The sequence below is a fragment of the Rhea americana genome, unplaced genomic scaffold, assembly GCF_003343005.1.
Source record: "Rhea americana isolate MKP2758 unplaced genomic scaffold, rheAme1 scaffold_305, whole genome shotgun sequence".
NCBI lineage: Eukaryota > Metazoa > Chordata > Aves > Rheiformes > Rheidae > Rhea > Rhea americana.
This window is the reverse complement of record NW_028186430.1, coordinates 263,069-278,219: the sequence shown is the minus strand read 5'-3', so window position 1 is coordinate 278,219 and position 15,151 is coordinate 263,069. Positions and strand designations below refer to the sequence as shown.

The window sequence follows — 15,151 nt, the reverse complement described above, 5'->3', positions numbered from 1 at the left end:
GACTAGAACTACACTTAATTGTCGTTAACCCATAGTTAAGTTATGTAAATTGAAACTTGATCGTACTTTGGTTAATGATTAGCTGAACTGCTGACATTCTGCCTTTCCCTGAGAAAGTCTTGAGTTTCATTTTCGTTTCTACCAAGGGAAGATATATTGCTATTCAACTCTCTGGCATTTGGCAGTGCAGTCTTTTTATCAAGCCACTCTTAAAAGGAAAAAGCATCCTTTCAGAAAACAAGGGAGATATGCTGGGCATTGTGTTGAAGGTGACCCTGCTTGAGCAGAGAGGTTGGACTAGACGATCTCCAGAGATCCCTTCCAACCTCAGCCATTCTGTGATTCTGTATACAAGAAAGCCTCCAGCAAAGCTGTGCAGACATAACTGTTTAGGAGAACAGTCAGGTCACTGACAATTTTATTGCAAGCTTCTTAAAAACTTTGGAAAAAAACACTTAAAATTACAGTTATTAATGAATACAATTGCAGTCTGGCTATTCTGCAAGAGAATGGAAAAAACTTTTCACTGAAAGAAAGTCTTAACACCATCTAGTGCTGAGAACGAAGCTCTCTTCCTCTTTCTCTTTTTGATGACAACTGGGAATCTATCTGACTCACCTCTGTCAAGAAAACAAAAGCAAAGTTAACGAATGCTAGAAAGGAAGATATGGCATGACCTCCAGTTTCTCAAAATGCTTTATATATTCTTGGGCTTCTGTTCATAAAATCTAATTTCACTGTCTAAATGAATTCTGAAGAGTTGGTGCTCTTTGTAGGAAGTCAGCATTTCCAAAAGGTTTTTTGCTTTTAGGTTTTGGATTGTGTTAGTTTGGGGGGAGGTTAATACTATAAGAAACAGTATTCATGGGATCTACTAGGGACCACAAGACATACTACTGGCAGTTCCAATGCTCAGTGTTGCTCAGAGATGACTTACTGTTGACTAAAGTCAGAAATAACATATACTCAGCCAAAATTACAAATAACATAAGCAATGACATTTAATATTACAGTCCATTCGTTAGCATTACTACATTTAGTTTTTTTAAATAGGTTGGTTTTTACCTGGGATCTCATGAGGCCAGAAATCATTACAGTGAGGACAGTGTGGTTCAGTCTGAGCTTTAAAGTACTTTCCGACACAAGGTAAATGCATTCCAATTCCACAGGTTTCACATACTTGGCTCTAAAATCAGAAACGTTAGTATAAAACCTTTCTGATCTGTGCTTCAGTTCAACATAAAGTTGTCAAAAAGGATTACAACTATGCCGTGCTTTATCCCAAAGAATATTTCACATATTACAGTTGGAAGACACTCAGAAGCCAATGCCTGTAAAGTTAAGATGAGGCATTTTCCTAGGAACTATGAAATACCGTTTCCTTAGATGGACAAAATTTAACTTGAAAGCTCAACAACACAGAGGTATTTGTCTGCAACAAAGGAGAGCGATTGAGATGGAAAACATTTCAGAAGCATCTTAGTTGGGAAGAACAGATGTAGAGTCAAGAAGCAAAAGAGTTTGATAGTTTTGAGAAACAGAGAGTTCAGATTGTAACCACCTACCAGACAAGACTAAACTCTCAACTTACCAGGTATCAACGCACAATCCTTTAGTGAGCTACATCCACACACATGTTCATTCTAAAATCCAAGATGCAAGCAATTCCTGAACTGAAATCCCAGGACCAAAGATGGATGTGTATCACATGAAAGATTACTGTTTGCAAGGTCCAAAGATCAAGATAGCTAGCCCTTACTGTTGAGCCTGAGTAAGGGTAATGGTTCACTTCTAGTCTGTTGGGCTTAGAAAACAAGGCAGTGTGATAATGTCCCTCATTAGATTAGTTCACTTTTGCCAAGTTTATACAGTATGCTTTTTCCCAAAGACAGAAAATACACYGACAAAAAGAGGATTTTATATATATATATGCATATACACACGTGAGCACCTTTATCAGATTATGAGACTAGAGATGTTAGTACCTGACTAACACTCAAAGGAAAGTATTACACACTTCAGCTATGACCATAATAGTCCATCAGCAGATGCCTGCTAAGGTAATCCAAAAATTGTGTTACCTGGATGGCAAGGCTGTGGCAGATGTTACACTTCCTTGCTACACCTTGGTAGTTGCTGAGAATGTATTGTTCCATCTCCATTATGCAGCGAGTATGCAGCGTATATTCCCCATTTTTCTAAGGAAACAACAAATGGCAAGATAAGCAATTTATTTTAGTTCCTTTTGCCTCTTTCAACGTTGCTTACCACCCTGTAGCAAACATTTCACATCCACTTTTCTTTTGACAAGTGTGAAACAAACATGCCAACACCAATGAAAAGGCAAAGCCAAAAACCACATTTTAAGTGGCAGAACCTCATTTGCTTAGACGATCAGAACGATCTCACATCATAAAGATGTAGTCTTTGGAAGGTACAGATGAGCAAGCATGCCCTCCTTCACAGAGACAGTTTGGGGAGCCTTCGTCTGCACATCTGAGAAACTTCTGGCCTTCAGTGAAATCAGGGCATTTGCTGCTTGATGCAGCCTGGAAAAAATTTGCTAAAGCACTGCAACATAAGGAAACATGGCAGCATGTTGGAGATTTGTGATGCATCCAGCAGAGAAGGAATTGAGGTCTCACTACTAGCAAAAAGCTGCAATGTCTATTTAGTTTTTGGCTCATGAAGTAAAGGAGAATTCCAAATGTGCACAATGGTGGGTACGCTGCTGGTACAAGAGTTTTCAACGTTTGACCTCGCTGCTTTTTTTCCAGGAAATCCTAAATGTTACTGACAGCACTGATCACCTTGAAGAGCTTGATCCAAGCTTTAAGTAGGTTCTGCTGTTAAGTATGAGGGATGTCTGTACACAGATAGCCGCACTAGCACACATACAAGAAACTGAAGCCATGTTCTGTGTAGACTTACCCAAGGACTTTTTGCTTGTAAATGTAAATGTGAATGATTCAAAAATCATTCACTGGGGTGACAATAAGGACAGGCCCCACAAAACCATTTTTGCTGTTGTTCATTAAAAAATAGCTCCAATTTCAGCTATCACATCCATGAAAAAATAATATCTGGACCTATCAAAATACAAACGCTTGGTAAGATACATTTGTTACCTCAGAGAGCCACTTATCCTCCACAAAAAGTTTCAACACTTGTTCTGCTTCCTTTTTCTTCATTTTCTTTGTCTTCAGTTGGTCAGCAAAGTTTAAAATCTCTGTGGAAGAGGCAAAGCCGTTTTCTGATAAAATGATTAGGTCCATCTATAGGAAGAAATACAGAAGCATACAATTAGGTAGGCACACCTCATAGTAATGTACCATTTTTCCAGCATAGATGTATATTCTGGTATATACTACATGGCTTGAACCAGAATGATATAAAACACAGATCAAAAGCTAAAGCAATCCTAGTTTTCTTGCCCATTTTAATCTTTGCCAAGAACATGTACAGTGTTGCCTAAATGAAGCTGCCTGCAAGGACCCTTGAGCATATTCAGGACTGATGTATCTGTTTCTTTTGAGGAAAGATCTTTATTAACTAGAGTAAATTTGTCTCCTCTGGATTCATTGGTACTGCTGAACCTATCTAACACATTTAGGTTGTAACACTGTTACCAGTTTTCCAAGATTCCCTCAATGGGTACATTCCTGCTGCTCATTATCACAGAGCAGCATGCAGTTTATATAGTAGTACTAATATGTAGTAATATGTGCCATGACAACATTGTCTGTACAGTGCTGACATGACTGTACAGGTGCTACAACAACAAGAAAAAAAACTCCGGATACTATCAATTTAGATGAGACTTCAGCAGCTGTCAACAGAACAGTCAATACACTACTCTTTCCAGTTTATAGCGGAAAAAAAGAATTTTAATGACTATAGTGCAAAACCAAGAAAGCCTAATGGCTGAACAAATTATGTCCTCAAAGTTCAAAGCATTATGAGAACAACCTACAGAACATGAAAGATACATAGCTACAATCACAACTCAAAATACTGATTCTTAGTATGTAATTGGACTCTGCATGTCTTGGTATCTGGACCTAATAGATCTATTTGGAACTTTAAAAACTGCACAAGTATTATGTTTTCTTGTTTGATAAGCACTATTCTGACTAGTTAATTAAACACAATGAATTGGCTGCAGCAACAATAATATGCCGAATGTTTCCATTTAAATCAGCAAATCCAACTTCTACATTATTAGCATTAAATCTACTGTATATTAATAGAGTGCTGAAACCAGTGAGAGAAGCCAGTGAGAAGGTGTCTGTTTCTTACCAAGATTCAGCAATTCCAGGTGAGAATTCTAAAATAAGGTTGCTGAAGGGTGTTTGCTTAACTACAAGCAGATACGCTGAGTCATTCACTCCCATTACTGATTTCAGTTTAACAACAACTCATTTTCAATAGGGAATCATTGCTTCTCTATACTTCTATTTTTTCCCTACATGATTTGGGATAAAATTAACAATTGTAACTTATGTGAAATGGCAACTAGTTCCTGAAAAACATTTCAAATTTCTGTTCATTTTAAGAGGATATCGTCACAAATAATGCAATTTGCTAACTAATAAATGACATACTTACTGTTTTTCTGAACAATTCTAATTCATTTTCTGTATAGTCAGATGCCATTTTAGTTATTTCAGTTTCTGCCAGATTTACCTATAAAAATAATATTCATATTGAGATCAAAATGCCTTATTTCTACATGATAAATTATAAAAGATAATCCAGTGAAAAGAATTTAGCATCTTAAAATTAACAGGAATGTTATTTCTTTAAGTAGCATGAAGGAGGCTATTCCTTAAAGGTAGTACCCAAATATTCTCTTTCTAGACCCTGCTCATTCCAGCCATATATTCTCCTCAGCAGACTTTGCCCAGTCCAAGTTCTCTCTAGAGCAACCCCCACCAATAACCTGGGACAAACGGAAGTAGACATGTGGAGAAGATTTTAAGACCGTATCTTAAGTTTGTATTAAGCTAATAGAAAAAAATGCCATTTTGAGACAAGATGCAAAGTCATACAGTAGATCTAATATAGTCCACCAGGACACTATACTAGACAACAGTGGTAAATATTTTATAATGCATATTTATAGTTTACTGTGAAGAACAATTATTGGTATTTCATATTTGTATTGCTCATGCTACTGCTCTTCAGTATTGGCAAGATTACCCAAAAAGGTTAAAAGCAGCAGTTAACATTAGAAGACTTCCAGTATGGTATTTTTATGTCACTGTATAACCTTCCCTCTTTGACATTCACATTTCAGAGCATCTAGGGAAATCTTATATAAGCTATTCCTTAGCAAACCTTTTATGTTAGGTTGCTTGTTGATTAAGCAAAAAAAGAAAACTAATGTTGGAAAGCTGTCCATGTTTTCTAGCTGAATATTCCTCTTGAGAAAGAAAAATATGTGAAAAAAACTCTTGCTTCAGCTCTAAATCTTAAGCAATGTTTATGCTACATAAAACAGACACTACTATTGTGCTTATTGCCATATTCCATTCCCACACATCTATGGTGCTGACAGTTTGTTCTCCCACTTCCCTGTTCTACATGTAGCTGGCACTTAAAGCAACCTTGTGTTTATTATGCACAAATACAGATAGGGTTTTTGGCCAATTTACAATGAGAAGGCATATGTACCTTTTATTGGCACATCATTCACAAAGGTTAATTTTACATCAGTGACACAAATGACCACTCATTACTGCTCCATGGGGCGATCAATACACTCATCATGAGAAGCCAAAACCATAAGATGGCAGCACATCACATACTTACTAGGGCATAACGTACTCTTCCATCATCTTCAGACATTCCTTTCCGGATCTGCATAAACAAAGGCTGCAGATGGACATTAATAGTATTGATGAAATCATCCAATTTATCATGTGCGTAGTAGACTGGGGAAAAACAAAAAATAAAAACAAAAAAAAGCTTATGCAGACCTTTTTATGTTTTATCTGCTGTTTTTTTTCCTGGCCTGGGTAAAGCACTCAAAGTTATTCAGGCAGAATTTGAACAGGTCCATTATATGCAGCAGGTATATAACTTTTTGTGCTGCTGACTACTAACCTTCAAAAAAGTTCACCTCCTTGAAAGTCAGAGTATATATAAAGAGTCCAGATTTTTTTGCCTCACTGTTTAGAACCCACCACAGTAATCCATTAATTGCAGTGATGGCCTTGAACTAAGTTTAGCTGAAAATAAAACACCACCAGAAACAATTCTTACACACAACACAAAATACATATTTAATCTCTTTTGTTTTTATACAAAAGATTCCTTGTTTCTTTCCTTGTGTTCTAATCTTGCCCAGAAAGCTCATGGTTTCTGTTTATAACAAGATTCCGTAAGTGGACAAAACCAACAAATAGCAAGAAAAAATTAAAGTAAGTATAATTATCTGAAATTATATTTTCACCTGCCTGGCACCTGTCAGCAGGGAAGAGACTGCAGGCATCAAGGCCAGTGAGTGTTAATGACAGATCTAAAAGAGGGTAACATGAAAGAGAATAAAAGAATATTCTTTTGTGCAAAAGCCGTAACATTTTAATTTTAGATGAAAGGCTGCTCTAGTAGATTCATTCATAAATTCTCCATAAAAATTAAATTAGAGGATGGATCATCCCAAAACTGTGCTTGAAAACTATAGCATCCAAGGGTCTGTATACTTTACTACTCCATATTCAGGAGAAATGATGAATGCCATTGACCATTAGCAAAGATACATAACTTTCCTTCCACATTACCTTCCTTTCACAGCTGCAGCACTGTGTCCAGTTCTGGGCTCCCCAGTGCAAGAGAGATACAGAGCTACTGGAAGGAGTCCAGTGAACAGCTACTGAAATGATTAAGTGACTGAAGCATCTCTCGGGGGGATCTTACCAATGCATTTAAGTATCTGAAGGGAGGTTATACAGAGGATGGGGCCAGACTCTCCTCTGTGGTGCCCAGTAGTAGGACAAGAGGCAACGAGTACAAACTGAAACACAGGCAGTTCTATCTGAACATGAGGAAAAACTGTTTTACTGTGAGGATGACTGATCACTGGAACAGACTGATTAGAGAGCTTGTGGAGTTTCCATCCTTGGAGATACTCAAAAGGCATCTGGACATAGTCCTGTGCAATGTGCCCTAGGTGACCCTGCTTGAGCAGGGTGTTGGACCAGATGATCTCCAGAGTCCCTTCCAACCTCAACCGTTCTGTGATTCTCTATAAAACACTTTTGTTCATGAAGCTGTACCACCAATAACCTCCAATCTAACTAATAGGATAGAAACTATTTATTCAAATATATTACTACTAAAAACTAGCAATATACTGCAACAGATTTGATGAGAAATAGAAGAAACTAATGTGATGTTACTAAAATGTGGTCATTCATCCACTAACTATCCACAGTCTTCTTACTCTGGCTCTACATATACAGGAATCTATCCGTCTTTTAGTAAAATAACTGAAAGCCCAGAGTGGCAATACTACTTCAAACAACTGTTGTTAAGAAGGCCTTCTTATGACATGAATGGATTAGATGCATATTAAAGCCAGGATTGCTCTACTTCCAGAATATTAACCTTTCTCAAGAGTCTTTATTTCTGATAGCTTTCCAGCAAAATGTACTACCTTAAAAAATTAAAATTTAAACCTTACTAAAAGTTGCGGTAAATGATATTTCTCTAACACAAAAAAATTAATTGTTCCTCTAGGGCAAAAAGTAAAATCTCAGCTAATATCATATCACAAATGTACTTATTGTAATCTGCTTTCAGTCAAATAAAATTAAAGCAAATTGCTATTCAAGTTTGCAGATCCAATTATGAAGAGAACAAAATTGTGCATAGTATTGAAAACCAAGTATATCATGGAACCAGCTATTCTTTATCCTCTCTGTCAATAAGCAATCCTCAGCCCAGAACACTCAATAAAGATAGCATGTGGCACCATTAGAAAAAGAGTTCATTATATACTAGTATAGGACACTGCTTAGGAGCATTTTCTTTAAGAGAAATTATTTCAGTTCAAGGGCAGATAGATAGCAGATCATACAGTATTTTATTTTTTTAATTTAAACAACTCTTAAACTCAGGTATTTTCTAAAGAAAAGTTTAACAGTTCTCTGGCTGTCATACAATGTAGAGGTGCTCAGAGAAACCAGAAAATGTCTGTATGCAAACTATAAATAGCAGGTAGTTGTTTATAACTCTCACTTTGCATCTTGGTTAATTATTTTTTAAACTGGCAATGTTTTAAACTATATTGTTTAAAGAGAAGCAAACATCAGGAGTCTTGTTATTAATGTCAGTCGGAGAAGCCACAGTTTCATGATAAATTTCAAAAAAAATACATGGACTGTTTTAAAATCAGGGCTCCCACATTTAAGGCAAAAGACTACAAATAAGTTGAGTAAATGCTTTAAAAGAAAAAAGACAGGACCTTTACTCATATAAAACCTAAACACAGATTAAGCAGAAGATTAAGTGCAGTTCTAGTCTACAAAGCTGCATTACGAAAATAGCTCATTTTCCTTCTACTTTGACACTGATTACAGATGTAATATAAGCTACTGAGAACTAGTTTTGATATTTATGGTTAATTTTCAGAGTCAAATCATAATTAAAAGGTAACAACTATACAATTTCTGACATGCAACTCATCAGTTTAGAAATTTTAGCATTACATAAAAACTAAAAATAACCACAAAGAACAATATGACAAATTATTTTGAATTTTAAGTCACCGCTGCTCAATTTTGATTTCACAAGACTAAAACATTCAGAGAAGTGAGTTTTTTGAGAAAAATTTTCTTAAATTTCTCTGACTACCCTAAGTAGGAAGATTTATATAAAAAGTTCCCTATCAAGATTTGAAAATGCTGCCTGCTAACTTTTTTTATAACTAGGGAAATACTGAGAGAGGACCAGTATTCATCAGAGAATCTAAGAGCTTGTCTGAAGTCCTTTAAAATCAAAACAGTCTTAGTTGCACTTCATAACAACATGTTTTGCAAAATTTTTTTTTTTTTTTTTTTTTTTTTTTTTTTTTTTTTTTTTTTTTTTTTTTTTTTTGTTATACAACACAGGGAACAACCAGGAATACTCCCTCCTGATAGCAAAGATATTACATGAAGATGTAAAAAACAGCAATCCTTGCCTCAGAGAGCTGAATGCTACATGATGGTTCAGTACAGACAAAGACTCACATATTCAATCTTCTGTCAGTTTTTTAACACAGAGAGTACTGAGTTTGGACTGAAGATATATTAAGTAAGTCTTCATTACCACAACTTCTCAAAGATTTGATAAGCTCCTCTACATTTCAGGTTTCAATCCAGCTACACGTCATCTGAAGTGCAGCAAAAAAATATTTTGTAAAAAATATGGCCTGGTTTACGTAGTAGACAAAAATAGATTGCTGTATTCCTTCCTTCTGGCCTTAAATTCTATGAATAAGTGATGCAAATCCACAGTGAAAACAGAGGAGTCCTGGTGGAGTGTCATTATGATAAGCCACCAGTATACTAGTAAGCCTGGCCGGAGCATGGCTTCCAAAACTAATAATGGGTAATATGATGCAGATGAGATAGAAAAACAGTACAGCTCTCCACTAGACCTCACCTTGTCTTCACCAAAATACTTCCTCAGCATTCACTTCTCCCACAACATATAGGAGAAATAACTGAGGTATTCACCATGCTGTAGAAAAGCTACTGATGAGGAATTGTGTGATCTCAGTCCCTTTTCTGTGTTTTTTTTCCTAGTTCTCATTGTGTACACTGAAATTCCTACACTGAGTACCCAAGAGCCACATTTTCTTTTTCAGGTTTTGAGGTGCTTGATGCACTGTAAAGCAAAGTATCGAAACAACAGTACAGTACTTCTCTGTTGTTTTTCAGTGCTAACCCTTCCCCGATAACATAGAACATGGTCTTCAAGCAGATGATTATCTGCAAACCCCACCATAGATAATAAAAAAAGCTAAAAGATAATAAAAAAAATCCCCAAAGCTCTAGCTCAACTTTGCAGACAAGATATTAGCATAATTAGCATACTATGTCACACATCGAAGCAGCTACTGGGGCTTTTTCCTAGAATAATAAATGCTAAAAAAAAGTTCACCACATGTAAAAACAAAAATGCCTGTCTGGTGTATGAATCCCTTCTTTCTCATAGATAGTTTATTTAGTGGGTCTTAAAACAATCAACCATGAAATGTATTATGCCTAAAAAAATGAGTGTGACTGTAGACTAAAATTGCCACTCACAGATATTTTCTTCAGAGTTCACCTATCTAGCCAGTTAAATAAAATGCAGAATCTAGTTAGACAAAAGCCAGTAGTGTATAATCCCCATTAACGAATGGCTAAATAAATACATTCCTTCTCTAAATCCAAATAAGAAGGGAAAAAAAGCAGTTTTATCTAATCCATTTGTTTAAACATCCCTTCACAAGTGCAATACATTAAATTTCGATAGAACAATGACTGATGTAACTCAATACAATTACATTTTATAATGAATTTTATAATACTGGTGTTCAATAAGTCTTGCCGTTGATTTGAAATGCAATCTGAATTTGCCCCTCCGTATTATCTGTAGATTCATCAAAAATATGCAGAAAGAAAATATGTTTGTTTTTTTCTGTTACCCTTCTGGCCTTAAAGACTGTAGCAAAGAAAATACTTGTGAAAGCTCACATCTTTGGAAAATAAAATGCTGATGATCAAAATGCATAATATTGTTACGTTTCAAAGAATCACAGAATAGCTGGGTTGGAAGGGACCTCTGGAGATCACCTGGATCTAAAACCTTTGGTCAAGCAGGGGCAGTTACAGCACATTGCCCAGGACCCATGTCCAGACATGTTCCAAATATCTCCAAGGATGGAGAGTTTGCAACTTTTCTGGGCGATTCCTTTCAGTGAACACTGAAGTGGTTGAACAACCACCGTTACAGTGAAGAAATGTCTTCTTATGCTCAGGTGGAAGTTCTTGTGTTTCAATTTGTTTAAATACTTGTCAAATGAAGATGTGCTGAATCAAAGAAAAGATAGATCAGGTGGGGAATCTGTCAAAGGATAAAGAGGAAAGCACATGAATCTTAGTATTTACTCCATATGCTGAGGAAAGGAAGTGCTATTACAAAGAATGTGTCTTCCAAGGGGGATGCACAATTTTTCCAGTTGTACTATTTAGAGACGTAAACACATAGCTCCAGTAATTAAAGAACTACAGCTGGTTTGGAAGACAGTCAGAAAAATAACCGCAAACTCTCCTATTTCTACTATATTTTCTGCTTTCAGGCTAGAGACAGGATTATATTCATTTTTCAGGTATTCCCTTCCCACAGAGACTCTACGTCCTGTGAAGGGATCCAACATCCAGCACAGATACTAACAGCTCCCCAACTGTGCAAACACAGGAAAAAAGTGCTCATCAATCACACACAAAGACAGCACACAAAGCCACCCCAAAAAAGGATGCTGAGAACATCATGGTACTTCAGCTATATGTAACACTGGAATACTGTGAAATGTCTTTAGCTTTGCACCTAAGATTTTACCATAATGTGTTTCATAACTGAAGAAGCCATAACATACTGCAAACAAAAAAACAAAAAAAAAAAAAAACCCAAAAAATACATTTAACAGATTCCAGTAAAAATAATATCTTTCTTGAATTTGTATCCTAACTGAATTGCACATTTTCTAGTGGTCCTATGCAGCATTTTGATAGATGTTTGGAGCTTTTTCTTCAGAGATCTGTGCAGATTTTAGTATAGGTACCTGAATGCTAACAATAAGCATACATGTGCTGTACAAACAATAGAAAAGTGTGTCCTGGCCAAAAGCCTTGTGATTTTGAAATAAAACAGAACACGGGAACATGCCAAATATCAAGAGGGAAAATAGTCAGATTGCTCAGAGGCTACATAGACTGGTTACTGTATGACTTGCCTACATTAAACAAAGCTTTTTTATTTTATGTTTAAGGAAATCATCATCATGGATAGGTGACAGCCTTGTTATACAACACTTACGATCCGTAAGGGAAAGGAATTAATTCAATTATGCTCTTTTGGGTACGTTAGCTTTGATCTAACTAGAAAATTATTATTCAGAATGCACTGAGCATTATTAAGATGTATTTGAAGACACTACATCAAAAACAGAACTTCTAGAAATAGTACAGACAGAGGTGAGTTTCCTAATAGTATCACAGCTGACAAGATCGTGGTGACTCTGCCCTAATAAGGATGGTCTGTCAGCTCACTGTTTTTTTACATCTTTACATTTGTTACGAAAAAAAAAAAAGTTCCATTCAGTGAGTCAAGTTCAACGTCCCTTTGTCCCCCAACATGACACACAGCCTTCCTAGGTAAAGTATTTAATAAAATTGTGACACTTAAAACTCCCACACTGTATCTGAGTAGTTTCACAATCTTTTCCATTGCACACTGGCTGTCTCTATACAAAATACAAAGTACTTGGTAGGCAGCAGGCAGCAGCTGCAAGGGAGCTATTAAGAAAAAGAAAAAAGGAAAATGAAAATATATAGGTAGTGGGCTGTTCCAGAAAAGATTCTCAAGTCTGAGTTCACAGTGATTGCCCTTATCAGTGACTACAGTCTTTTATAACAAAAAAAGAACAGTTAGCAATGGTGATGCTAAAGTTATCATCACTGCTAACCACTTCAGTAACAAACTGAATAGTTCAATTTCCCTGCAATTATTGGTTCAGCTCTCAAGAGATTCATATAAACAGCATGAACTGACAAAATCCCACAAATATAACTGTTGAGGGATTATATTTTTAAAATCTTAAATACTAGAGTACAAAAGAGTAACTTGAGACGTACATTCAGTGCACATCGCTTCTTACACTGTAATTCAAGCAGTGTATTTTCTGTAGTTATCAACTTTCAACAGTAATTTGTTAAAATTACTACTTTAAACAGCATTTGGACATTTCCTTTCAAATGGCAATTGTTTTTATACATTCCTTTTTCCTTTTGTTCATAAATATGGACAAGAAAAAAATATGGGAATTTTATTATTTGCATTGTTTTCTGCAAAACAGCAATTAGAATTATTTTTTTGTTTTGTCAAACTACATAGCTTACAACTAAAACCTACCAATTAATTAGTGCTAAATGCATTACTCATTTCAGGTTTATTTCAGTTTGTGCCCACCACATTTTCAAAATTAGTGAAGATACACATTTAGAGATCGCACGTAGAGCTCTCTGAAAAAATCATAATTGAGTTGATTACACATTTCTGTAGTATTTTTATTCAATCGAGAACTTCAAACAAATTTAAAAGTATATAACCAAATTTTTAGTCTACGTGCCATTAAGTTTAGCTAGTTATAGCATATATCAGGGCTAACCTAACCGAACATGTAAACAGTCAGACAACGGATTTACTCCAGATGGATGCATTGTGTAACAGCATATACTTCACATTTTATTCCAAGGGAAATCCTTTCAAAGAAGTATAAAGGAAAACATTTTGGAGACTTAAACACTATCTTTGGCAAGAATGAATAAAATTTTGAATAGATAACCAAAAAAAAGTCTCTACTAAAATAAAAAATTAGTAGAGTTTGCTCTGTATGAAACTGAGATTTAATTTAATTTAAGCTTTAATTTCCTTTGAATTGTTTTATTTTTTCTTTTAGGAAAGAAAGGAGAGAGAACAAGCATGTCATTAAAATTTTTAACATTTCTTTAGATGGTGCATATATTCAAAAAATGTAATTACCTCTAAACTAGATCAGAAAAAAAAAGTGTTCCCTCATCTTATTCTAAGCACTTTTGCTTGGAAAGAGAGACAAACCTTTATGGATTTCACAGCAATGCCTGTGTAATTTCCTAGCCTCCGATCCTTCCATTATCCCATGAGACATCAGGATCTGCAAGAATCGTCGATGACTATCAGTCATCTGAGCTGCCATTGCAATATTCCACCAGGCTTCAAATGCTGAAAAGAGAGTAAACTGGAATTAATATAGATGTTCATGCAAGTTAAAAATACAAATTCAAAACATATGTAAGATTTCAATTAAATTTCTAATTTGTAAAAACAAACCAAAAAACCAGCTAAAAAATTGAATCAGGGCAAAAAAAGATCCATTAGCTTGATCTCCAAATATGAATGTTGACTAACTCCAGAGTTCTGTAAGAAAAATGTAAGAGAGAAAATCCAACTGATTTTACCTAACACTTTCAGTTTCATAATAATATAGACATTTTGCCATCATATCCCCCAACAATACTGTTAACATTTATTAGAGTCAACAGAACATCTTGCACAGTTCAGTGTTAAATACTTCTTTTGTTTAGTTCATATTCAAATAACTTGTCTAATTAGACTGGAACTTACTTTGAATAGAAAATGCTCCTCTACATGTTGTGAAGAACATCCAAACTAAATATAAGCATTTCAAGAAATTCTTTGACCACTCCAGTCAAATAATCCCAAATAAATCCAAAAGATGCAAGAAGCTTCCAGAGTCCTCCAAATCAAAGGACCAAATAATAGACCAAATAGAGAAATGCAGCTTTATACTGAGATTTTAAATTTTATGCTTTCACTGCACTCTGGAGGCAGGTTACTGTTTCTAACAAGCACCACAAAGCATCACTGAGGGTGCTTCAAGGAGGATCAGTATCTGACATGCTGTTGTTCACTGCTCCCACCTTTCTAGATATAAATATCCAAGTGTATCCCAAACTCTGTAGGTTACTGTTATGCACGAGGTAGCAGCACAGGCATGACGTTAGTTAAAATACACCAGGAAGGAGCTAGAATAAAAACATGAAAAACCTTTCTCGTAAGTTTTATTTACTTCACAGGTAATTTTCTTTCAAAAGCAAAACTTACAGCTCTACCAGTAGTTTCTGTTCAGAGCCAGAGGCTCTGCTGCGCCTGAGGCCTCTGTGGCTGCAACACACCAGGGAGGTTGCTCACAACAGCACTTCCTCCTGTGAAAAGACTCTGCCAAAAACTGCCCTGTCCCCCCAAGGTCTCCCTGTCCCTTTCCCCATCTTCCCCAAGGTCTCCCTGCCCCCAGCCTTGTCCCTCCTCAAAACACCTCCCTGTCCCCAGGCTGGCC

At 35.9% G+C, this 15,151-nt stretch overlaps 1 protein-coding gene across 2 annotated transcripts; it reads right to left on the bottom strand.

Annotated features, from left to right (window-relative positions):
- Window positions 1–401: 401 nt before the first annotated feature.
- On the bottom strand, window positions 402–15,081 carry NSMCE1 (NSE1 component of SMC5/6 complex). Of its 2 annotated transcripts, none has more exons than XM_085309861.1 (9): window positions 14,920–15,076; window positions 14,736–14,840; window positions 13,873–14,016; window positions 5,815–5,936; window positions 4,609–4,686; window positions 3,129–3,275; window positions 2,082–2,198; window positions 1,066–1,186; window positions 402–620 (listed from the first exon to the last, which is right to left on the bottom strand). In XM_085309861.1, the coding sequence occupies exons 3-9, from the start codon at window positions 13,988–13,990 to the stop codon at window positions 550–552; spliced, it is 774 nt and encodes a 257-aa protein (XP_085165987.1). In that variant the 5' UTR covers window positions 13,991–14,016; window positions 14,736–14,840; window positions 14,920–15,076; the 3' UTR covers window positions 402–549. The 2 variants fall into 2 exon arrangements, with proteins under 2 accessions (XP_085165987.1, XP_085165988.1); XM_085309862.1 differs by lacking the exon at window positions 402–620 and adding an exon at window positions 1,592–1,804 and having other exon boundaries at window positions 1,098–1,186; window positions 14,920–15,081.
- Window positions 15,082–15,151: the final 70 nt, after the last annotated feature.